General features: G+C 37.4%; 1 protein-coding gene across 6 annotated transcripts in view; it reads right to left on the bottom strand.

Annotated features, from left to right (window-relative positions):
- LOC133524885 (aquaporin AQPAe.a) overlaps positions 1–25,379 on the bottom strand; it is a 128,141-nt gene that overhangs the window by 9,410 nt on the left and 93,352 nt on the right. For all 6 annotated transcript variants that reach the window (XM_061861034.1, XM_061861049.1, XM_061861068.1 and 3 more), the window contains one exon: positions 160–303. In XM_061861034.1, the coding sequence (XP_061717018.1) occupies positions 160–303 (144 nt within the window). The remainder of the gene's footprint in view (positions 1–159; positions 304–25,379) is intronic.

Below are 25,379 nucleotides of genomic sequence, written 5' to 3'. Positions count from 1 at the left end.
CAGAGTCGGATACTTACCCTGATGAAGGTAGCGCCAGCTACGGCACTCAGGCACTGCACCACGATGTAGAGCAGCGCCTTGATGACCTTGACCTCGCCAGCCACAGGCAGCCCCAAGTTCACCGCGGGTTTGATACGCAAGACAGAGACGGATACTTACCCTGATGAAGGCAGCGCCAGCCACGGCTCCTAGGCACTGTACCACGATGTAGAACAGCGCCTTGATAATCTTGACCTCGCCGGCCGCAAGCAGCCCCAAGGTAACCGCGGGGTTGATGTGCCCGCCGGACACGTGCCCGATCGTCTGTGAACAAAACAAATATACAGATAAGCATAGTTTTAGTATTACTCGTTCCCGGTAACAGAAAATTTAGTGACAATGACTTTCGCAGGCAAGGATTCAAAAATAATTTCGCACACAAGAATTTTTATAAACCGTAGTTTCTCATGGTTAACTAAAATAAATATAAAAGGCAGAAGAAACTATAGGTAAACTGCATTCGATCTTGATATTTATTTCATCATATTTGTATTTCATTATGACATCATTCGCAGTGGGGGATGCTAGAGAGATGCTCTACAGCAACTCCAACTTCATTTGGCTTGTACTCCCAAACTATAGAGATACAAAATGTTTCAAGTAAGTACAAATTGAGTACGAAACGTGTACTTTTTTTTTATAAATAAATATTATAGGGCATTACTACACAAATTAACTTAGTCCCACAGTAAGCGAAAGAAGGCTTGTATTGTGGGTACTCAGACAACGATAATACGTAAATACATAGAAAACACCCAAGACTCAGGAACAAATATCCGTGCTCATCACACAAATAAATGCCCTTACCAGGATTTGAACTCGGGACCATCGGCTTCATAGGTCACTACCCACAATGCCAGGACGCGGGACGGTCGTCTAAATCCTCCTTTAATAATATATGCCAAAACGCAATGTGGGGTTGCTGCAGAGCATGACGTGATGCATTGGGATAATTTCGAAAGAGCGGGCCATTTTAAAGGTGATCGCGCTTTCGAAGTTTTTCCAAGCACCTTAATTAATTAAATTATGTATCGTAAACATAACCAGCTGAATGGTAATTTAAGCTCGCACAAATACTGTATAAAACATCAAAGACCTGGCAAATACAGTTGTCGTACAAAATCGTGCAGTCGCAATATCCGTTAACCCTATAACGTTTCGACATTTCTATCACAACATGCTAATGGTACAACAATGATTCACTCTGCATGCATATATGATTTTTCCGGTGCATATTGATGAACATTTTGCAGAATCAGACATCAACTTGACTGGCCAACTTCAAGACAGGGTTTGTTTTTGCGAGCCACATTAGGGCATTTCAAAATCCGGATAAGAATTGTTGATGGAGTCGCCGGATACGGCAAGGAAGAATGTGTTGATCATTTAACAAATGTTTGCGTTTGTGTATCAAAGCCGAAGGAGAATATATTGAAGATAATATACGTATTATTTTGTAATTAGGGCAATTTCACTACTCGTTTTCCAGGGCCTTACAAAGGAATTAACACTGTAAGTAAACTGTAAGCCCTCTTGCTTCCTAAGAACAAGTTAAGCTATCTCTATTTATATTATAGTACAAGTTTTGTTTAGTTTGGGGCTAGGTCGATCTGTGTAAGATTGTCCCCAAATATTTATTTATTTATTTCAGGTTCATGAATGTTGTTATATAAAGAAGTTTGCGTGGAAGCGGGGCGTAAATCTCGTCGAGACCAAAACTCTTCGCCTCCCTCCCTTCGCCTACAGATTGCGATTGCGATACTTTCATTGTTTGGTAGGTATGGCTACTCTATATGAAGTAACAATAACTCAATTACAGCGATTTGTGATAGCTTGAAGACATCTGCTATGTAGCCCTTAATCAGCTTTATTGTGCTACTTTAGTGCCCTTTATCGATTAACCCTGTGTTAACTTAAACACAAACATATGCCACTGAACACTGCAATTAGTACGTTCTAGACCTTCGATTGATCAGTAACGCAAGTCGGATCCTCTCACAGCACCTTACCGTGCAATTTATGGGTTACGGCAGATTTTATCAATTTACACGATGTTAGGCTTATATTATAAATCTCAATTAAATCTCTTGTAGGCATAATTGTAATTGTACATTAGAAGCGACACTGTTAATCATTGGTGAACCTTATGTGTTTGCAATAAGGACTGCGTATTGTAAATTTGCAGAGTGGAGTCTGGTACAGGCAGCATCAAAAGAAGCGGATCAGGACGTCCGCTAGCTGGCGCGGGTGCACAGGGCGGGCGCACGCACGCGGGTGCCAGTACCGGTAAAATCCGTCGTCCGCGCCACTTTCCAGGGTAGCAGATACTTTTGGCGTTCATTCGTTACGACTGTACAGTGTACACGTGCTACTGTTTTATTATTAAAATGGCGTAAATTTATATGAAAAGTCGTTATAAGATTTTTCTTGAAGGTTCTGTTAGTATCGCAAATTCGATCATAACGGCAGATGCGTGACTCTTCAAATGCCACATTAGGTCATGATGATGAGACCTATATATATAGGGGTCCACTGATTACCAGTTCGCCGGACGATATTGGACTGACCGTTGGATTATGAACCTTTAGTTTTTAAGGGCAAAGAAATACATCGAGTGAAAAAAGTTATGGATCTAAAAAATAATAAAAGTACAAATAGACACGACGACGTGAAGGCTGAGCAGGGATGGTAAACCATTTTTGTGTCGTGCCCCAATAAGTAAAAAGCAATACGACATGATTTAACAAAATCGAGATACCTGAAAACCCTATTTTATTAAACACGGCATACTCACTCTACCAAGTCATTACATTTTAGAATTAGGCAAAAAAATATGCATTTGTTCAGAGAGCTGCCAAATAAAAGACAAAAATACAAACTTGAACTACCCGCGCCTAAAAATATACCGAAAAAGCGCTCATTATGCAGCCGTAAAATTTCTCTGAATTAAGTATATAAAGGCAGAGGAAAGGGACACAACATACGCGAATAAGTTGAAATCGTTCCTTGCAGAAAAAGCTTATTATTCAGTTACAGATTTTCTCAATGATAAATTTGTTAAATAACTTAGTATTGATCAGATATAATTATAGTTAATAAGTATATCCCGTACAAAGTTATTTTAATAACACTTAGTTTAAGGAAATATTTGCTATGCCCTTCTAGGGTCCATGAGAGACTGTATTTTGTAACAACGTTTGTATTTTTACCATGGTGCAATAAACGATGATTGATTGATTAAAATTTTTCGGTAATGGAAATCAAGTAAACTTGTGCTTTATTAGTACGCAATGCTTTTGAAAGATTCTGTTTGGGAACTTCTGCGCTAGAGCTTTTATTTTTGACACGATTTTTGGTTTTTTTGTCGTGTCAGGTACGATTTGGATTAAATAAAATGATATAACTTTTTTTTTTCAGATTTGCAAGTTTTCTCACGTTATTTTCTCACACCAAACCAGACGGAGACATACCATTTGCACGTAATAACCACCTGCACTGGTGTCTGGTGAGACCGGAGCGAATCAGCAACATTACAAAACGTTAAAAACCACAAGCACTCGTAATGTCAGGCGAGATTGAATCCCTTGCGATTAACCCCGCGACCCGCCGTCAAAATCACTGTCAACATCATAGAATATCCACCGTATCACCATTTGGAAACGTATTCAAGTATTTATCTTATTCCCATGGAATACGAAACAAGTTTCAACTAGTTTCGAACGCATCTTCGACGGATGAATATTAAGAATGACAGTGATCTCTCCATGCCAATCAAATGTAACGGAAAACTCGGTGAATACTTGTTTGATAGTTTATCTTCAAATTAAAAATACCGTAACTGAATGACAGATATCCTAAACAGGAGAAGATAATACCTAACCCAAATCATATATGTCCTTGCCATGAAAGTCAAAGCGATCAATATGATTTACAGATATTTGCGGTGTATGTACAGTCAGCATCAAATGTAGCGGATCAAACAACGCTTCAAAAGTATGTACCATTCTGTAACAGCTTAACAATAAGTGATGCTTCTATATGCAGAACAATGAAAACTGTATAAAATATTCGTTTGAACTTGAATTTTAAACATTTATCTATATTTGGAAAAGTTATCCGGAATATCAGATACTTTTGGTGCGTTGTTTCATCCGCTACTTTTGATGCTGACTGTACATATGCATACAATGTACATACGTGTATGATTTACAGATATTATATTAATATGCAATGCTAACCCTTGAAGTTCGATTACCTACCCCAATTTGTCCAACTGATCTGCATTTTGGTACAAAATTGGTATAATTACAGGATGATTGGGTAGTAAATTGGTTAATCGAAATAGTATTTTTGTATTAGATAATTTACATAAAACACCGTTAAAACGACACGTTTATGTACTTAATGTGATATATACACCGTGGGCTCCAGTAACCCGACAGATTTTAACCACGCATTCCTGAGGTCATAAGGAGCAAAAATTGTTGTATGACTTTTGGTCAAATTCAACAATATTTTTGTGATGTTTGTGTGTTTTCTGTTTACATCTTGGGGCAAAAAAATATTACAACGAATAAGTAAAGTTTTTTTATTTACAGATAAATTTTGCGTGTTTAAAATTGTAATGTCTGTCAGTAGGTATATTTAGATATACCAAGTCACATACTGGTAGCGTCGCAGCCGAACAAGCGTTATTCACTAAGTTATTACAGAAACAAATTTTCACAAGAATTACCATAATCTCTAAAACAAGACCGTTTTTGAAAATTTTGTATGACATTTTAGTCTCTAAATGAGGTCAAGAATATACATTTAAAATCTGTCGAGTTACTTGAGCCCACGGTGTATACCTACAAACATTGTACTGTGTCATGCAGTAACGTGTCAAGATTTTTTACTCACTTTAAAGAACGCGACGCACAAGAACTCGATTAGAAAAATCAATCCATTGGCAAAAAGACATAGTCATAAAACTTATTGGAATATTTTCGTACTTATAATTGTGTTCGATTATCCTATAACATTTATTTACTCATCACCAACACTAAAACAAAACAAAGCATGATTTATGATACTAAGCAGGCGATTCCTTTTTTCGTAAAATGTAATCCGATTTGGTAAAATTGCGCGAGTGTGTGCGATCTAATGTTCCCACGATACAGTAACACAACCTACACAATATATTCAAGCCAATTTTATGGGTCACCAGTGATTAACAGTACTTCGGCCGTGGCATTGACAACATTTGGAGTATAAATTAGCAATTAATATTAAATGTTGGTTTTATAATAGTTATGAATCAGAGCGGTGGGCCTTGGCAGAACGGCGGGGGTCAGCGCATGACCCGCGGGCGAAAACTGGAAATAAGTATCGTGTGTGTTAAGTACGAGTCACACTATGAAGATATATTGATAATATCCACAGGAAAATGATCGAATCCCATTAAATCCTATTATTCCAGTTGGTATTTCTTAGCATAAGAGTGATATAACGCGCGCCATTATGTAGGTGACATTGTAAAGGTAAAAAAAACTTTAAAAAACGCTAATTCTGTACAAGACAGCATCCTAAGTACTTAACCATATAATTGCTAATAATGGGGAAAAGGTGACCATGGTAAATCACGCCGACAAGGTACTCACAAAAAGCTTCTTATTACAAGTTTATTTTACACATAGCTGCTTGTGCGATTAACGTACATAAATAGTTTTGCAACTTATTGATACTAAAATATCTCCAATGCGCTGAGTGTGAATCAGGCATAAAAGTACTATGACAGCATCGCGTACGTATCGATAAGCGACGGTGTCATTAACGTTATATGCCTCATAAACATATTTCATAACGGTTACCTCAGCTATCACATCACTAATTTAAGGGCCGTTTCCTGGCGGTTATTTGTTATTTATGCCAGATACGCGGAAGAGGGAAATCCATTAGGTGCCATTAAATTCATATTTGCTGCAGTAGGTATTAAAAAAAAGTATAAGATTATATGTCAGAAGCAGATTGTCTTACCAAATAAAATATTTTTTTTTTAATGATTTGATAACGAGAAAATCATTTAACAAGCAAAAAGGGTTGTGAACCCCTGGACTAAGAGCCCTTTCATATTAATCCTAGATGGATTGCCAAAAAAAAATGGTCTGTACATTACTTAATTATATCTCAGTTTGCGCAGTTTAAATGCTACAAATACAATCAGAAAGGTCTTTACAAATTAAGCAAAATGAACCCTATCACTTTGAAATAAAGTTTAAATTCATGATAGGAGGAATATACCTACAGTTGCCATCAGATATATCGAAGCGGCCGAGGTGTTCAAAATATCTAAACACGGACTCTAACGCATTGACAATAGAGACGTGTTCAGATATTTGTGAGCACCTTGGCGGCTCCGATATATCTGATGGCGACCGTACAGTTAAACTTTCGCGTTCAAATCTAACAAGGACAATATTTCCGATAAAAAGCTGCGGTAAAATGCACTTAAGTACCAATTAAATATTATAAAGTCTATAAACTAGGTTAGTTAAATGCAATTGACGCATAAGTGAACGTGAACATATTATCAATACGTATGTAGGTACATAAAGTACCTATTTACTTGCATGTAATTCGTAACTGTAAGAATTTATCAAATAAGAATGATTTTATATGCTTTAAGTACAAGCAGATTTATGCACCGATTGAGTCTTAAGGGGTCGCGATTGTCAGCTTTTGCGAATAACTGACAGGCCGATATCGTCCGGCGAACTGGTAATCAGTGGGCTCTTTTAAGAGGAATTCCTAGTTGCGATTTTTCCATACAAACGCTCTCGACTGATTCCTCCCTGGATTTTTAACCTAGAGCAGTGATTTTTTCAAATAAGATCAATATCATCAATATCTGTGCCGCTATGTTTTGTTTTTTTGGATTATTTTATTTTGAAGAAAGATACAGCGCCTCGAAAATCGCAAAAACGGCTAAATTGAATTGGCTGTAAAAAAAGGTACAGTATACAAATATGACAAAAAATATCAAAAAAATCAAAACATAGCGGCATAGATTATTTCTTCCTCTTGAAATTTCCAAAATTTCATAATGATTAGTTGCGTTTTGGAGGAGGAAACAGTCGAGAGCGAAACCTCGATTTTTGAGTTTTTTGCGAGTGAATTTCGGTCCGAGCTGCAGTTGTCCTTATCGCACGAATTGGAGGCGGAGACAGTTTCTAAATATACGTACACAGAAGGAATAGTGATGGGCATAACATCCTTATTAGGGATTGCAGAACCGGTACTGTTTTAAAGAACCGGGATTTCCCGGTACTTTCGGAACTGGTCTAATTATTTCATTATTTTAAATAAAACGACAGCATTTTGCGATTTGACCACCTTTCGTATTATAATTTAATAATTACATTTTCTTTTATTACGTAGTAGGCAATTTTTTTTAGAAATATAGTATTTTACATTGCTCACACTTGTGCGTCACAAGTAAAAGATAACTACTTTGATGTTTGCCACTAAATAGCAAATTTAATGAAATTACATTGACGAGGGGATTTATATATAAGTATCGCAGTCGTATTGTATAATCCGCCGTATTACATTACGGCTAGCCGATATCAAAATAAGGGCCATTTTGAAATGCGGCGGTTCAACGATTAAGGTATGTTGGGTAAATACCGGATGCGGGTGAAGAACGTAGGACATTCATTTCCCCTCCTAATTTGGCTTTATTTTTTAATGTTGGCAACATTGTGTAAGACGCCATTTCATTGCGCCTCGACTGTCAGTGTCCCCGCGTCGCTCAGGGAGTCGGGCTTGTGCTATGTGCAATTACAGAGAGCAAGGTAAATTTCGCGAATTCTTCCTTCTATCCGATCTTCGCTCTGTAAATTATTTTGCGTATTGTGATGAAACTGTGTTTGTTTTTGTAATTGTGTTAACAGACCTAGCACTGCTGTAGACCGATATCCGATCTTGACCCTTCCAGGTAAAGATCGGACCAGAAACAATCAGATCTTTACCTATTTAAAAAACAGCAGTGATTATCAAACTTTAAATTTTCTTCAATTTACCTACTGACCTTAATTATCACATTTATTGTTTTCTTGATCACACTTTCGTACCATTATTTTTATCCAGTACCACTACCAGCGCGACGGTTACTGACAATGTATTTTTTTTAATTTCCGCAACCCAAAGGTTGCCTTTTAGCGATAAGACCGCATGTTGTTTACCTGTGCTTATGTGTTTTAAATTTTCTTTTGTATTGTTTTCTTTTATTGAGGTGTGCAATAAAGAATATTTATATTGTATAGGGATGATGATACATGTTGAAATTTATAACAAAATCGAGTAAAATAAATGAGCAATTTTTCGCAATAAAGTACCTACACATACGGATGCATATGTAGATGTGCACGCATACATACATTGCTAGTTTCGGATACAAAATAGAGATAGAGCTTCGAAATTAGTTTCCTTAAAATGCTTCAAGAGGGCTCTCTTTTCCTATATATTTACTTTACTCTTTACATACGATCCTTACATATTAACAAAAAAAAAAGATTGTATAGCAACTATATATATATATATACATAATTGCAAAATTAAACCAACAAAATCGCAATTTTAATTATTTTCCATACTTCAAGATGGGCTCTCAGTGACCTTGACCTTTTAAAAGAACTACTTAGTCTTTTTGATTTCTAAGTTTGATTCTTATTTTTTTGGCGACCTTCATTAAAAATGACTGGGCACGATTATTTTTTATTTTGATTTTTGTCCCTCCTACTTAAGTACATAATATCTTCCAGTACATTCCATTCAATAAACAATACATTTACACTTTCCCTAAACCTGTACAGTTCACGAAATCTTAAATTGTCAAAACTTCGCAACGTATCTATTATTTTAGTGGTTTTTTTTATTACTTCGGGTAAACCGTACAATAAGAGGTTTCTTAGCACATTGTTTACTTATGACATAGGTATCAAAGTTTGAGAGCCACAATTTTATCAATTTTTGTATCAGGGTTAAGATCGGATACAAAAGGGTAGACACCGGACCTATTTCTTTGTGATACCTTATTCTCTTTCCATTAGAAGCAACTTTTTTTCACCATCCAATGTTCTCCCTTGATGGCAAAACACTCGTTACCCTAAAAAAAAGTATGTCTCATCTTTACACAGGTATAAAACTAAAACCGTTCTATATTGAAGATTACCAAAATTCAGGCCGAATCAACGGTTATTAATTAACGATTCGCTACGTACTTCAAGAATCTGTCACGTGTTGAGATCTCGAAAAAACATTTTTTCACGAGTTCTCTCAATTGGTCCCAAAATTGTCCGGCATTATCCCAACATACTTTACCCAGATTGTCATTGCGAAACGTTCTTCAATAAGGCGGCCCAAGTTTAGCCCCATCGTACTACAAGTTAAATAGATTGTAGTTTAACCATAGGTATATTTATACCTACTTACAAAATTTCACAACACACCATGATCACTCCCAACTTACTGATACGGATAGGTACAGTCAAGTGTAAAAATATGGGTGTACACATCTTACTCAAAAATATGTCCCATAGCATCTTATTCCAGTGTAATAAGAGCGTAGTACCATATTTATGAGACGATTCTTTCGATACATATTTTTGCACTTGACCGTACGACGACAACCGAAGCTGAGACATCATTCTTTTTTGCAGTTTTTACCTATATGGTAATTAATATCAATCAATCAACAATAATTTATTATTTCGTCATCATAGGTGTAAAATACATTTAGTACAGGTACACCCTATCGGTGTTTGGTATTAGGGTGTAATAGATACAGTATAATATAAAAATGAAAAACAATATTACGTGGTAACAACAAAAACAACTTGCGTCGGGCAGCGCAGAATAAATTCCGTCTGGCTCGCGGGCGATGTCAACGGAACGGCGCGCAATGAGCGAGCGCACGAGTCTCGCGTCTGTGTGCGCGCACTCACACTTAGATAGCTCCGGCTCCCGCCCACCGCAGCGCGACAGAAACATAGCTTCAAAAATTCGAGATTTGAAAAGTTGCTCAGCTAGGAATTGCTCTTAAGGGGCTTATTACAATAAAACCAGATGGAAAATCACGAGTCAAACAAAGTGACGACCTGTCTGGCCTAGTGGGTGGTGACCCTGCCTTTGAGACCGATGGTCCCGGGTTCAAATACTGGTAAGGGTATTTATTTGTGCGATGAGCACGGATATTTGTTCCTGAGTCATGGGTGTTTTCTATGTATTTAAGTATTTATAAATATTTATATATATAACATATCGTTGTCTAAGTACAGTCAGCATCAAAAGTAGCGGATGAAACAACGCGCCAAAAGTATCTGTATATTCCGGATAACTTTTCCAATTATAGATAAATTTCTAAAATTCGGGTCCAAAGGTATATCTTTTACAGTCTTAGTTGTTCTGTATAAAGACACCACTTTTTGTTAAGCTGTTACGGAATGGTAGATACTTATGAAGCGTTATTTGATCCGCTACTTTTGATGCTGACTGTACCCACAACACAAGCCTTATTGAGTTTACTATTACTGTGGGACTTAGTAAATTTGGGTAATAATGTCCTTCAGTATGCAGGTATGCATAAAATAAGATCTTTTTCAAGCAAGTGTGCTGAAAAGGCGAACGAAAAAAAAATGGTTCGCGGTAGGTCCCCAGGGCGGGAGCGAAAGTGCCAGCACACACGGCGCACGGTCACCGTGGCATTTCTCGACACACCTCGCTCCCGGTTCGTCGAACCGCGCGTATAATTCACGTAATACTAATGGCTCAGTCGCGATCAAGGGCGCCTACAATCCCTAACGCAATGACGTGAGTTATGAGCGGCAGCGGACGAGGATACACATTGATGACCGCTCTGGCTTAGTGGGTAGTGACCCTGCCTATGAAGCAGATGGTCCCGGGTTCAATTCCTGGTAAGGGCATTTATTCGTGTGATGAGCATGGATATTTGTTAATGAGTCATGGGTGTTTTCTATGTATTTAAGTATTTATAAATATTTACATATTATATATATCCTTGTCTAAGTACCCTCAACACAAGCCTTATTGTTCTTACTGTGGGACTTCGTCAATTTGTGTAATAAAGTCCTATAATATTTATTATTATTATTATACACCGCTGTACGGTCACGTCTGAAAATATCGATACGAAAACAGTGCCAAAAATATGTATACACGACTTTATTGCCCTTATATTAAGGTAGTGTAAACATATTTTTTGCACTTTTTTCGTATCGATACTTTCAGACGTGACTGTACGAAGCGTCGCTTAGCGTGGGAATGGTCTTGCTTCGTCGATCGGCCAGTGAAGACGTAGGCGCATCGGACTAAAATAATTTCCTGCTATTTTCAGAATATAAGATATTACTTAACATGAAACTAAATATTAATTTTGTAATTGCCCATGTTACTCGTATATTACAGGTAGTTTTATGGTTCTCACTGTTGCTCTTTCGACAGCGGCAGTGGAATTACACAGACATGTATAAAACATACCGAGATGAGAATTTTAGATTCGAAATGAAGAAAGAGTGTCATGTCTATACACAACATTTAAATAGTACATCTCTAAATGGACCATTCACAATAATATTTTTTGACAGAGACCACCAACTGTTTGGAAGTAAATATGATAATAATGTGGACAAAAGTCAACAAAGGGTTGTTCTCATTATAAAGGACACCCTTGAAAATCACTGGGCTGGAACTATGTCTATACTCGGATTTAGTTTTTCAGCCCGCTAGTGTCTTATGACCTACGCTCGGCGCAACCGTATCACACATGCACATGCATGCTCTTTCCCACCCAATCAATCGAAATTATATACGGACAACCTATTTATCATGCTAGTCTCTTGTACCTCGCGCCCAGCGCAACCGTATCACTCATGGAAATACCTTCTCCGCCGGACATATCAATCTATTTCATGTACTAATTCATCCACGAACCGACTCTGCCGGTTATTTATCTGTGTTTACAGCGTTTTAATGAGATGACCATTTATTTTTAATGTTACAAGTTCTTTAATTAGTTTTAATAATGTTTTCGATAGTAAAGTTTTATATGGATGCTTATTTATCACGATATTTCAATGCAAGAAGGCAGATGATATCCTTAATTACTTATATTTTGTTTAATTTTAAATATGTATACTTGTATTTAATATGTACCTAATGATCTGTACCCCTAGTGTAAATAAATTCGATTTTGAAACGTGACGTACGCGTTTGCGTTTAGTCTCATTTTGTATTGGATTTAGAAAGAGCGCGCCAAGCGGGACGTTTTGGAAACTCAAAATCCTATACAAAATGAGACTTAACGCAAACGCGTTCGTCACGTTATGATGTCGATAAAATTTACACTAGGGGTACTGAATGAATTTACAACACCAAACACTCTTCTTGTTTCGTCTTTGTTATATGATCATAAAAGAAACAAAACCAAACAATAATTATCATAAAACATTATATTATACCCTTATATTATTATATTGACGTAAATAATTGACGATAATATATAAATGATCGATAATAAATAAATTGGCTTTACTACTATTACAAACTGGAAATTTATATTTTTAATGATATTAATTTAATAGCATGTAGCCATATTATAAACATTGAAATAGTAAATTGGTGTTTAAAAGTTTTTTTAACAGATCTACATATGATAAATATCTGGTTTTTTCGTCCCGGTAAACCCCCATATAGCAAATTTCATCGAAATTCTTAGAACCCTTTCCGAGATCCCCGAAATATATAAATTTATATACAAGAATTGCTCGTTTAAAGGTGTAAGATAAAATACCATTGTTGCGTGTAGGGTAAATATGTAAAAAAAAACATACGTATCGCTTATAGGTATTTATGAGTTAGAGCCACCTCAAGGTAGCGTCTCCTGAGCGTCGGCGACTCTACGCCCTGCTGCTCGACGCAACGTTGGCACAACTGCGCAACGACGCCATTTTCCATAGCGCTGACTAGACACCAACGCTCAAAAGACGCTAGTATGGGTGGTACTTAGATCTTCCCAGCTCCATTTTTTATAAACTCCCCTTAACCCGTTGACCGCCAAGAAGCCATTTGACGCGCTTTGCCACAGCCCAATATCAATGCACCAATATCTGCGTGTATTCCGACTAACTTCACGATGACGCGCCGATATGTGTGGCGTTCAAAGGGTTAATTAAATCATTATCAGACAATTTATGTTCATGCCCTTTCCCGCTGGCGTACACCGTGTCGCGTGTGTTAATTACGCCGTCTAATTGCGCCTGACATTCTATTGTCCTCTGACGAGATAACACGTCTAATGGTCCCGGGCGTGGTCGCTAATCAAATGATTAAGCTGTAATACAACTTGACCACCGGTTGTGGACTTGCTGTATAGTATAATTTCTATATTAATCAGGAGTTTCATTGTCGCAGAATAAGGATGGTATTTCACGCAGGCAAAAGGATTGAGCGCTGGTAGCCTAGCGGTAAGAGCGTGCGACTTTAAATCCGCAGATCGCGGGTTCAAACCCCGGGTCGAAACTTATGTACGAAATAAATATCATTTGATATTTACCAGTCCCTTTTCGGTGAAGGACAACATCGTAGGGAAACCGGACTAATCCCAATAAGGCCTAGTTTATCCTCTGGGTTGGAAAGTCAGATGGCAGTCGCGTTCGTAAAAACTGTCTACGCCAATTCTGGGGATTCGTTGTCAAGCGGACCCATGGCTCCCATGAACCGTGGCAAAATTCCGGGACAACGCAAGAAAGAAAAGGATTGTTTTGCTATTTATCGCATATTAAGGCTGCAATCTGCAAAAAAACGTGTTGCGAACGCTTAGGGCCACCCCACATTAGCGTCTTTTGAGCGTCGGCTGCATGATTCGTCCCTGAATCGTTGTCAAACTTCGATTTCGTAGGAAGCGTCATTTCTGTACGGTAGTGCTATTATTTTTTCTGTGCTTACAGGCACCCTGTATGATATAGAAGGTTCCTATAATAGAGTGTGCGTGAACGCAGGTGGGCCGCGGTCGCATTCACATGTGCGACCTGATTCCAACCGGCCACGTTCACGCACGCACAATCACGTTCGAGACAGTTATCTAAAGGCATTGCGCTTGCACATTTGATACTAGTCACTTAAGCTTAATATATGGTCTAATATAAGGTACCTGTGCCAAAGAAGGCTCGGTCCTTTAAGCTAAATAAGTCTACTTTCAAAATGTCATACTTTCTTAAGTGTGATTTGGTTCAAATTTTGTCTATATATCCGCTAGTACAGTCACGTCTGAAATATAGATACGGACAAAGTGCCAAAAATATCTATACACGATTTTATTGCCCATATATTAAGGTAGTGTATACATATTTTTGAAACTTTGTCCGTATCGATATTTTCAGACGTGACTGTACCACGGATAAAATTGCAAGATTATATTAAACAAGAAAAATAACGATAGACCTTCTTTGGCGCAGGACCTTGGAATGATCCCAAATGCTTAAATTATAGTTTGACCAATTTCTCCAACTGACGCCATGAAAAGTCACGTCACTATTTCCATACACTAGTTAAAATACGATTGGCGGTTTTTATCAGCGATTGTCTTGGCTAGGCATTTAAGACTGAAAATTATAATAGTATTTTATGCAACAGTTGTATAAGAAGGGTCAAAAAAGGCGAGTGGCGTGAGTTACAATGTGAGCCGGAGCCGAAGGCGTAGGCGAACATTGTAAAGGAATACGCCACGAGAATTTTTTGACCTACTTATACAACGTTGCATACAATATTTTTCCTACGAGTCAACAAAAATAAATCTTAATTTAGGTAAACAAATTACAGCAAAAGTATATAGCCAAGACGCGCGAGCATACCTTGTTACGCGCCCGGCCCGCCCCGGGCCGCGGCCGGCCGGTCGGCGACACCTCGTAACTCATGAGGCCCTGGTACTTGCTACTTGCTAAATTAATTTTTTGGACAGTTTTTTCTCAATTTTGGCCACCGTAGCCTACGGAGACTAACAAGCAACGCTAAGCGGTCTTCGTAGGCTATGGGTGTTGCTATATTACGGGTGTCACATGCGTGTTACTGACTTATGAAGTAATTATTTTTACTATGCAACCAAATGAATATTTTATAAGTTGGCATCAATGCACTTAGTTTAAAACTGTATTCGTTTTGGTTTTGTTAGGTTGGTAGCCATTAATCGCAGTAACGTTATAGCTTATAAAAGCACAAGAGCTTTTATGAGGAATAGACAATATAGACTTTTCTTGAAATCTTTTATGTATGTTCTTATATTCGTGTTAATGAATGCATAAATGACAGAAAACAGTAGAGGAGTAGGAAAAATTCAATAAGTAACGTTTGTACACAATGATAATTTTAATATAATCTTAGTAAAATTTAAAATCATGTAACTGAGAGCATTTAGATGAATTATCGTAAATTAAGAAGATTGTAATGATAATCGGCCTCATCATTATGCATGACATTCCCATGAATTCATAAAAACTACCTCATAAAAAGTTTACGACTTCGGATTTGAATCGATGTTAACGTTTTTATCATAATGGTTATAACGTTTCCCGTTACGAATGCATACCGGCTGCATATAACTGTAACGTTGAATTTATACTACGTCGGTGGCAAACAAGCATACGGCCTGCCTGATGGTAAGCAGTCTCCGTAGCCTATGTACACCTGCAACTCCAGAGGAGTTACATGCGCGTTGCCGACCCTAACCCCACCCCCCTCGTTGAGCTCTGGCAACCTTACTCACCGGCAGGAACACAACACTATGAGTAGGGTCAAGTGTTATTTGGCTGCGGTTTTCTGTAAGGTGGAGGTACTTCCCCAGTTGGGCTCTGCTCTAGATCTGGAATGACATCTGCTGTGCTGTGCCCTACCACACAAGGCGAGATGACATTCACATTGCCCATACCTCTCTTTTGGACGTAGTTTAAGGACATACCCGGGTCCAGGACATACCCGGGTCCAAAAATGATAATATGGGTATTTGATAATAGAGTCAAATATGGTCATTTTTTAGGGTTCCGTAGGCAATGACGGAAATAGTTTCGACATGCCGATATGTCCGTTTGTAACTTTTGAAACGGGAGCCAGAAATATAAAAAAAAGGTTGATTGAATTAAGATGATGGAGCATAAACACACGCTTTCTATTTTGAATATCGACAGATGACAATCAGAACTCGTTAATGCCACAAGTCCAGAACCACATTGAACCCTAAGGGAGTACCAAAAGTATGATTGATTTTTGTATTTCTTTTTTGCAAATAGTAAGTTTTGGTACAGTCACGTCTGAAAATATCGCTACGAAAAAAGTGTCAAAAACATGTATACACTACCTTAATATATGGGCAATAAAGTCGTGTATACATATTTTTGTCACTTTTTCGTATCGATATTTTCAGATGCGACCGTACCTGACGATATTATGATCATGTAGATAAGCCATTTATAAGATAAAGGACCAACAAAGGACTTAAGTCCGATGGACGGTAAGTTCATGTTTGTCTTAACGCGTGAAGGTATAGAACCCTCTATTATGCGTGGTTCGGCACGCATTTTGTCTGTTTTATGTTTTTGTCACGCTACAGATGGAAAGTTATTTATGTTTAATGAATGATATTACATGTAGGTGCATAATATATATACTAATGAATTATTAATTAAGTAGGTACCTACATGTAGCTACTGTATGGATTTATTTGAGATAAAATATCGATATGTTGTTTGGTTTTTATTTTACATAATCCAAATTTACATTTTAGTTAAATCGGAGTAAATTTAAGTGGCTTTCTGTTAGAGAATGGTTTCATTTCCATCGAGCATAAGGACCCTTCTCTGATGGATAGCCACATAAGTATACATTAAATATAATTTAACAGTATGTGCCACGTATCTAAATTAATCAGCACACGCTCTACTATTATATACATATTTGTAGGTTATCTGGGACAAAAAGTAGACAAAATATTAAAAACATATTTGGGGACAATCTTACACAAATCGGTTAGTCTCAAAGTAAGCAAAGCTTTTGTACTATGCGTACAGTCACGTCTGAAAATATTGGTACGAAAAATGTTCCAAAAATATGTATACACTACCTTAATAGTCAATAGAGCAATAAAGTCGTGTATACATATTTTTGGCACTTTTTTGTATCGATATTTTCAGACGTGACCGTACTAGGCGACGATACATATTTGTTGCCACACATTGGGTTTTTAACTAAACAATAAGAACACATTAAAGTGATTTTCATTAAGAGTAACTACTTTATACAATATCAACAAATGTTTGAAAAACAGTAAAATACAAAACAGGAACGTTAATTGTTTGAACATTTCTAAGTATTGACAAAACTATAAATATAAATGAACAGTCACTACCGTTTTAGCTACAAAAAACAGTAAAGTTTACTGTCTTTTCATAAGAGTAAAATTTACTGATTTGTTCGATAGGCTCATATGGAACTATTTAAGGCATTCAATGTTAGTGCCATTTCAATTATTTTAAATGGTATCAGTGAAGTGAACCTTCTGTAAATACAGTAGTATAAATCTATTATGTAGTTGTAAATTAATATGCGACCATGTAAATGAGTTCGTAGTTAATTAGCCCGGCATATGCAAACGAACGTGGCTGGCAGTCGGCTTGTCGCCTGTCCTGCAGCCTTCGCAGGCGTATGGTAATTCGTTGGCGGACATAACGTAATGTAACGATCTGTCTCGTTTGCGTGACCTTTGGTGAACTTCACTTTTGAGAGTGAAGGTACTAGGAGCTCGAGACTAATACTCGTTAAGGGGCCTACAGATTACCAGTTCGCCGGATGATATTAAGTCTGTAAGTTAATCGCAAAAGGTCACACACTAACAGCTCTATCCAGGTTTCGGCCTGGTGACTAATACGAACCGAGAATGAATGGCTGTTTAAAGATTCTGGTCAGTGTCGATGTCGTGTCGACAGATATCGGCCGGACAGTCTGTGGTCTTGGGGCGAAAACTGACGAGTCTCAACTGTTAGTGTGTAGTCGCAGAGGTCGCAGCAGGGCATTGACACTGACATATCGTGATGCGTAATTTACTTTCTATGCATTTCGCTCATAGTCGCATATTAGTGCGAGCGAGATGTATAGAAAGCAAGTTAAGCAGACGTTAGCGAATATGCCAGTTTGATACTGCTAAGGCAATCGATGATCTAACTTTTTTGCGTCTCAATTAGCATACGTACAATTTTTCTTTGTATAAATACGATATTATTTTACAAACGACAAAACTGGCTTGTATTATTAATAGAAATAAGTACAACATAAAATTTTCTCGATAGATCCTTGTGGCGTTCTCATTGTTTTGCCTTAAGTACATTCCGTTTAATGTTAAGCTAACTGTATCAACCGGCATGTGGACTGTAGAATGCGCGTGCGCAAATAAATCTGCCAAACGGGCCACTTGGCACACACCTGTTACATATTTACGAAGCCTTAAGGTTAAATAGTACCTACTCTATGTTATTTCATGAATTCTATAATAATTTAAATTGTATTTTTCAATTGAATGTACATCCGATAATTATAAGATTTTCTTGTCGAGTATTTTATCTTTACCATATTAGAACACCTTCCAACTTAGGAGGGATTTAAATCTTCTCGGGCAGAGTTGTTAATATGCCTTCAAAATAAACTACTTCTTTATCTTTATCAAGGGCATTTATTCGTGTGATGAGCATGGATATTTGTTCCTGAGTCATGGGTGTTTTCTATGTATTTAAGTATTTATAAATATTTATATATTATATATATCGTTGTCTAAGTACCCTCAACACAAGCCTTATTGAGCTTACTGTGGGACTTAGTCAATTTGTGTAATGATGTCCTATAATGTATATTTATTTATTTATTTATCTGTTCATATTCAGCCTATTTACACCTGCAACACTGCTGCAAAATTGCAATGCATCACTACTGTCAACTGCATTGCTGCCGCAAATGCTAAAACCTGGGTAACAACTTTGATTTTGTCATTTGCAGCCGCAATTAAGGAGGCAGTAATGTCGCGCTGTAACACTGCTGCAGTTGATTGTACTTGGTTTGCTCGCGGCATGATACGTGGGGTCATTTTTGAGCTCCAGCAAACAGAATTGATTGTACATAATAGAGGGGTAAAGTCTAAAAAAACGTACTGTTTTGTTGGATATCCAAAACAGATGGCGCTGTACTCGTATTGCGCCGTATGTTTTGCGGTTACTGAATTGTCAAACGTCAACCTTTTGACAATCAGCTGTACAAGAAGAAAAGCACGAAATTGTCTTGAATTTTACATATCTAAAGACGCCCACTGATTACCAGTTCGCCGGACGATATCGACCTGTCAGTTATTGGCGATTGTCAGCTTTTCCGAATAACTGACAGGGCGATATCGTCCGGCGAATTGCGGCGGTATCATGGTTCCATTTTTATCACTTGTCACTATGCCCGTCACTTTCGCGCTTACATACTTGTTAGAACGTGACAGGTATAGTGACAAATGATAAAGAGCTGACCATCTTAGCCCTACTGCAGTGGCAGCATGGTTTCATTTTTATCACTTGTCACTATGCCTGTCACTTTCGCACTTACATACTTGTTAGAAAGTGACAGGCATGGTGACAAATGATAAAGAGCCGACCATTTTAGCTCTACTGGTAATCATTGGGTCCCTTTAGTCAGATTTCTTGTTCTGAAGTAATCTAATGCGAAAATCCAGAAATGTGAGTAAGGTTGCCAGAGCTCAACGAAGGGGGGCGGGTTTAGGGTCGGCAACGCGCATGTAACTCCTCTGGAGTTGCAGGCGTACATAGGCTACGAAAGCTGCTTACCATCAAGCGGGCCGTATGCTTGTTTGCCACCGACGTAGTATAAAAAAAAATCCATAGTGTCTACATTTATGTGACATCCTCAAACTAGTATATAACCTGCTTACGTCGTTATTAGGTTAACCTTAATTTAATGTAAATAATCCTATACATAATACATCAGTGCATATGGGCATGATAATTGCGATTAAAATCGGTCACTCGGTGTTACATACACAATTATACATGTGCATACACGCATGCGATACCATAACGTTGTTATGTGTGTTTACACTCTGATAAGTAAATTACAAACAGATTAACTAGCGACGTGATGTAGTTAGCGTAATCCGAACTCCACGAAGAAACGAGAAACTCCCTACATAACAACCGTATGTGACGTTTGACAGTATTTGGAACTAGGAGTATTGTTGTGAATGCAACTTTTTAGCTATGGAGTGTGGAATTAAGAGGAGTGGCATCTCTCATGGTAGAGCTGTTGCAAAAGTGTCCAGCCTTCAGCTATAAATAATAGTTCCAAATCTCTCCAGAGTAGCGCTAGTGTAGCTAAGAACCTAGGCGTTATTGACGGAGTGACTTGCGCTGTCTATGATTTGATTTTTTTGTTCAAGTACTCTAGGTATTGTAGCGCCACCTATTTAAAGTTTTTTGATGACACTTTTTGGTATATGGAGATTTCGTTCCTTATCTCCACCTTCCGTATTTTTAGCTACAATGGAGTAGCTAAACGCAGCCGCTGGGCTCGTCTACTATTCGGGGTTTCAAATGCACCAATACGGCAAAATAGGTATTTTAATAATGAGAATCATACGTTACAATTACATCATTACAATAAAATTATTTATATTCATACGTTTATTTATATGCTTCTATTCCGTGTAATATACCTAGATAATATCTCTATCTTTTCGCAAAAGAATGTCTGAAAGCGAACTATATTGTCAAACTGCAGTAAATTTATTGTTTATTCTATTGCCTAGTACTACAAATATAATCCACAAGCTTAATAAGTAATTCAGTAGCAATACTATGGTATTCTATACAATCGTGATATAATAGAATAGAATAGAATATTTTTTATTCGTAGACACAAACAACACATTAAATTACATGATATAACAAAAACAAAGGAAGTATGATAACGAAATGGCCTCATCTCAGCATGTTGCTGGTGGCTTCCAGCGCTGATCTTCCGATGATAGAGAAATGTTCAGTTGAGTACCGTGTTTAGGCCTAATGAAGGTACGAGATTGAAAAGCTTGATTATATCACTATTGTGTACAATACTTTTTCTACGAGTCATCTAAAATAATATTTTTTTTACTATAAAATTAAATAATTATTTATATTAAAAAAAAATAGGTATCTCAGTAGTACAAAAGACATCAACGCGTGTATAATATATGAATATTACTCATGAAATAGTCGCGTGTTGGTATCTAGGCGTTGATTTGTGTTGGTAGCGGACCGTGCGCCACGTGATTAGTAAATTTCATTATAGTTGACTACAGCGTTTGCTTATGAATATTATAGTTGAGTCGGAAGCCTATACATGAAAAGTACGTAATTACAGTTTGATATACGAAATCATAATTCAACCATTACAGTCGACGAGTAGAAACATATGCTTTTTGGTTTTGTCTGAATTTGTTCTTCCGTTCATAAACAGGTTTTGCCATGGAAATACAATCATTTTAATTATAATTACACATGAACGAAGCTTTGTATATGTACTTGGGTGGTTTTACGGTACACTTCCCATCAGATATATCGCAGCGGCCAAGGTGCTCACAAATATCTGAGCACGCCTCTATTGTCGAGGCGCTAGAGTGCGTGTATAGATATTTTTGAGCACGTCGGTCGCTCCGATATATCTGGCGACTGTACCACTGAAGACTAAATCGCTATCTGATTTGTTTATTTGACCTACTAATATAATATAGATAATGAAAAGCCGTCAGTGCCGGCCCGGTCACGACATCGTTATCCCGCAAACATGTGTGTCCGAATTAATACAATCGGAAATCAATCGGCTATCACTCGATATCTATTGTTCTGACAAATGATCGGTGCGGGAATCGATTTGCGATCGATGTAACTATAATTATATGAAAATAGACTTTGTTCAGATAACAATAGGAGATAATGATTAATTTTAAAGCGGTAAAATGTGAATTGTTGGCGCTCGCTAATCTGTCGTGTGAATGCAGAATGTGATAGAAACTGTTTTTAAGGCTCCTCCTCCCGCGAAATACCGCAAAACTACGACCACGTTACTCTGTGCGACGTTAATCTGAACCATTTTTTATATTAAATAAGACACATTTTGAGCAGAAAGAAATATATACTTCACAATCTACAAGATATGAGCAATGATATGGCATTTCCGAAAATCTATTTTAATTTAATTAAGCGAAGAAAATAAATCTTGAAGTCAACCCTAATTCTTTCAGTTGTATCCTTATGACTTCTGCAACTTTTATCGAAAATATATGAAACTTTACAATGTTCTCACAAAACACTATAAAATGATTTGGTATTCTTGTTTTTTGCAAATTCATAAAACTATGCCTCAATTCCTAAAAAAAAACCTAAATCCTGCCTAGGTTCCTACCATTACCCCGCTCTCGTCCCGCGTCCGTATAGTCAGTGCGGGCAAGACGTGTTGCTAGACGGACCTATGCTGCATGAGCACGCGAAATTCTATTTCAGACACATAGTTCTGCGCGCTCGATCTTTTGCAGCAGGTGGTGCGGTGTGAGGTATAAGCTTCGCCCACACGCGCGAGGTCGTTGGCGCGGGGTGCGGCCTTAATGTAAAATAGTGTAGAGATGCGATTTTCATCCTAAGGGCCTACGCTTGCTGACGCGGATGCCCGCCGCGTGCGCACGCACGCGGGTGCTATTTGTAGGTGAAATCCGCCGCACGCGTCCGCTTCAGTTAACGTCGCTCATACTATTTTTCGTTAACCCGCTCGTCCGCTCCGTGCACCCGCGCCAGTTAGCGGAGGCCCTAAAAGCTTGTAGTTATGATCTTATGATAAAGTATCTAATCGATATCACAATATATTGATTTACATTATTGTTACTTAGGCCAATGCTCGGCAACAAGTATAACATACAATGCAGAGACAATCGACAGATTAACATGCAAATTAATATTTATTATAGTAAGCTTTGTACGTATCTTATTGTTCTTAATGTGATAATGATAAATGACGCCTATCCATTTTCTATTTGTTAGGTCGCTCGATTCACGTTCGTCTTAATGCGAAGGACGTAGGGCGAGAATTTTACAAAATAGTTATATAAGGTCAATTAAATGGCGGCCCATGAATACGTTCACACAGAATATTAGAATTTTTTTGACTTTTGTAAAATCATAAACTATTTTGGATCAGTGATCCAAAAAGAATCTAAGCCTCCGAAACGAGTAAAATCATGTTATTAAAATTATTATAACTATAAGTAATCATTCAACTAAATAAATTTTAGATATTAAGACATTTTTCATGTATTTTAATAATCTATTCAATTACAAGATATTAAAAAACTTAAAAAAAAAAATTATATTAAAAAAAAATCTGCTTTACCTTCGATTGTTTCGATTTTCGATACAGAAACGTACACATTTGAGAAAACTATCAATAATACGATTATGCAGCTGTAATTTTTTTTACTATCGTATAGTTTACTTTGTTGTTTGGTGCTTAATCATAGTACGTTTATTAATTAAGTAATTATGTTCTAAAATAAGGACAGGATTATCTCATAAAATACCCGTTTTGTGGTCGTCTCTTAATACCTAGGTACTCAATTGATAAACAAATCGATACTAGACGAGATCCTGTGCAACTGCCGATTAATAATCGATTCATCGCCACAAATTGTATTCGTATTTTGACGGCTCTAATCAATTATGATCGATTTATTTTAGGATCGAATGATCTAGTCACTGGGCTCAAGTTTAGTGGGCCAAATATTTACAACTATAGATCGTGTCATTCACGAAGACGCGTGACATGACTCGTATTGCCATGTTATTAAAGGTTAGATTTGACTAATCTGCGCGTCATCGTGGATGACACGAACTATACTCATATGCGTTTAAGCATTAATTACGATATGTGAATCGTTTAGAAAATATTAATCAATCATTATTATAAATGAATAGCAGAGACCGTAACAGATTGCCTGCTAAATAACAAAAGTGCGACAAAAATCGGGATAATGACAAGTGTATCACAATTAAGAATATCTAATAATATATTGTGGCTTAGGCTGCCTTTCCAATGAGATAAGAGGAGTTGTAATCCAGCGGAGCGGAGAAGAGATGTGGATTACAACCAATGCTGGCCATTACGCGCACATTTCTCTCTTCCCCGCTCATCTTCACCTTAGTGGAAAAGCAGCCTTATGTGACGATGCAATGTGGCGACAAAATGTAAATAATTAGTTAATGTAGTAGTGTTTCGTTTATAAGTAGTTTTAAGAATTATATTGTATGTTCGCAAAGGGCAGCTGTTGATACCATTTTTTGTACAGATCATCTATATGTATACCTACACAGTCGACAATAAAAACTTTCTTATTCTTATTCTTTATTATTTCGATAGGTACGTGTCTACAGGCCATTAGTTACCATAATAAAGATATCTCATACTAAGAACAAAAGTCTTACATAGGTATCTGTAACAGTTTTATACACGCAATCATTTCCATTGTGTAACCAAGAAATTGAAATAATATCATAAACCTATCATAACTGGCATCACATGACCGATTTGAAAGTGCAAGACCGAACCGATCGTCAAGAGTCCGCAGTAAGCTCGGCCAAATTTCACCTTCCCATACAAACGGAATTTCGTTCTCTTTTTTTTTTTTTTTCTTTTTTTCTCTATATACTACGTCGGTGGCAAACAAGCATACGGCCCGCCTGATGGTAAGCAGCCTCCATAGCCTATGTACGCCTGCAACTCCAGAGGAGTTACATGCGCGTTGCCGACCCTAAACCCGCCCCTCCTCATTGAGCTCTGGCAACCTTACTCACCGGCAGGAACACAACACTATGAGTAGGGTCTAGTGCTATTTGGCTGCTGTTTTCTGTAAGGTGGAGGTACTTCCCCAGTTGGGCTCTGCTGTAGATCTGGAATGACATCCACTGGCTGTGCCCTACCACACAAAGCGAGATGACATTCACAATGCCCATACCTCTCTTTTGAACGTAGTTTAAGGACGTACCTGGGTCCGAATTGTAATGAAACTTTGTACATACAATGACATGAGGTACAGTATGTCTGTAACTAGTTTATATAACTTATAAAATAAACCAAATAGAGCAAAAACAAGTTTTGTATGAATACTAAAACACTGTATTTCTTTGACTATGGTATCTTAAGCTACATCGAGATTATTCCCTATGAAAAAC

This window comes from Cydia pomonella, chromosome 1, assembly GCF_033807575.1.
Source record: "Cydia pomonella isolate Wapato2018A chromosome 1, ilCydPomo1, whole genome shotgun sequence".
Lineage (NCBI taxonomy): Eukaryota > Metazoa > Arthropoda > Insecta > Lepidoptera > Tortricidae > Cydia > Cydia pomonella.
The sequence above is the reverse complement of the archived record's forward strand: the minus strand, read 5'-3'. Positions and strand labels throughout refer to the sequence as shown.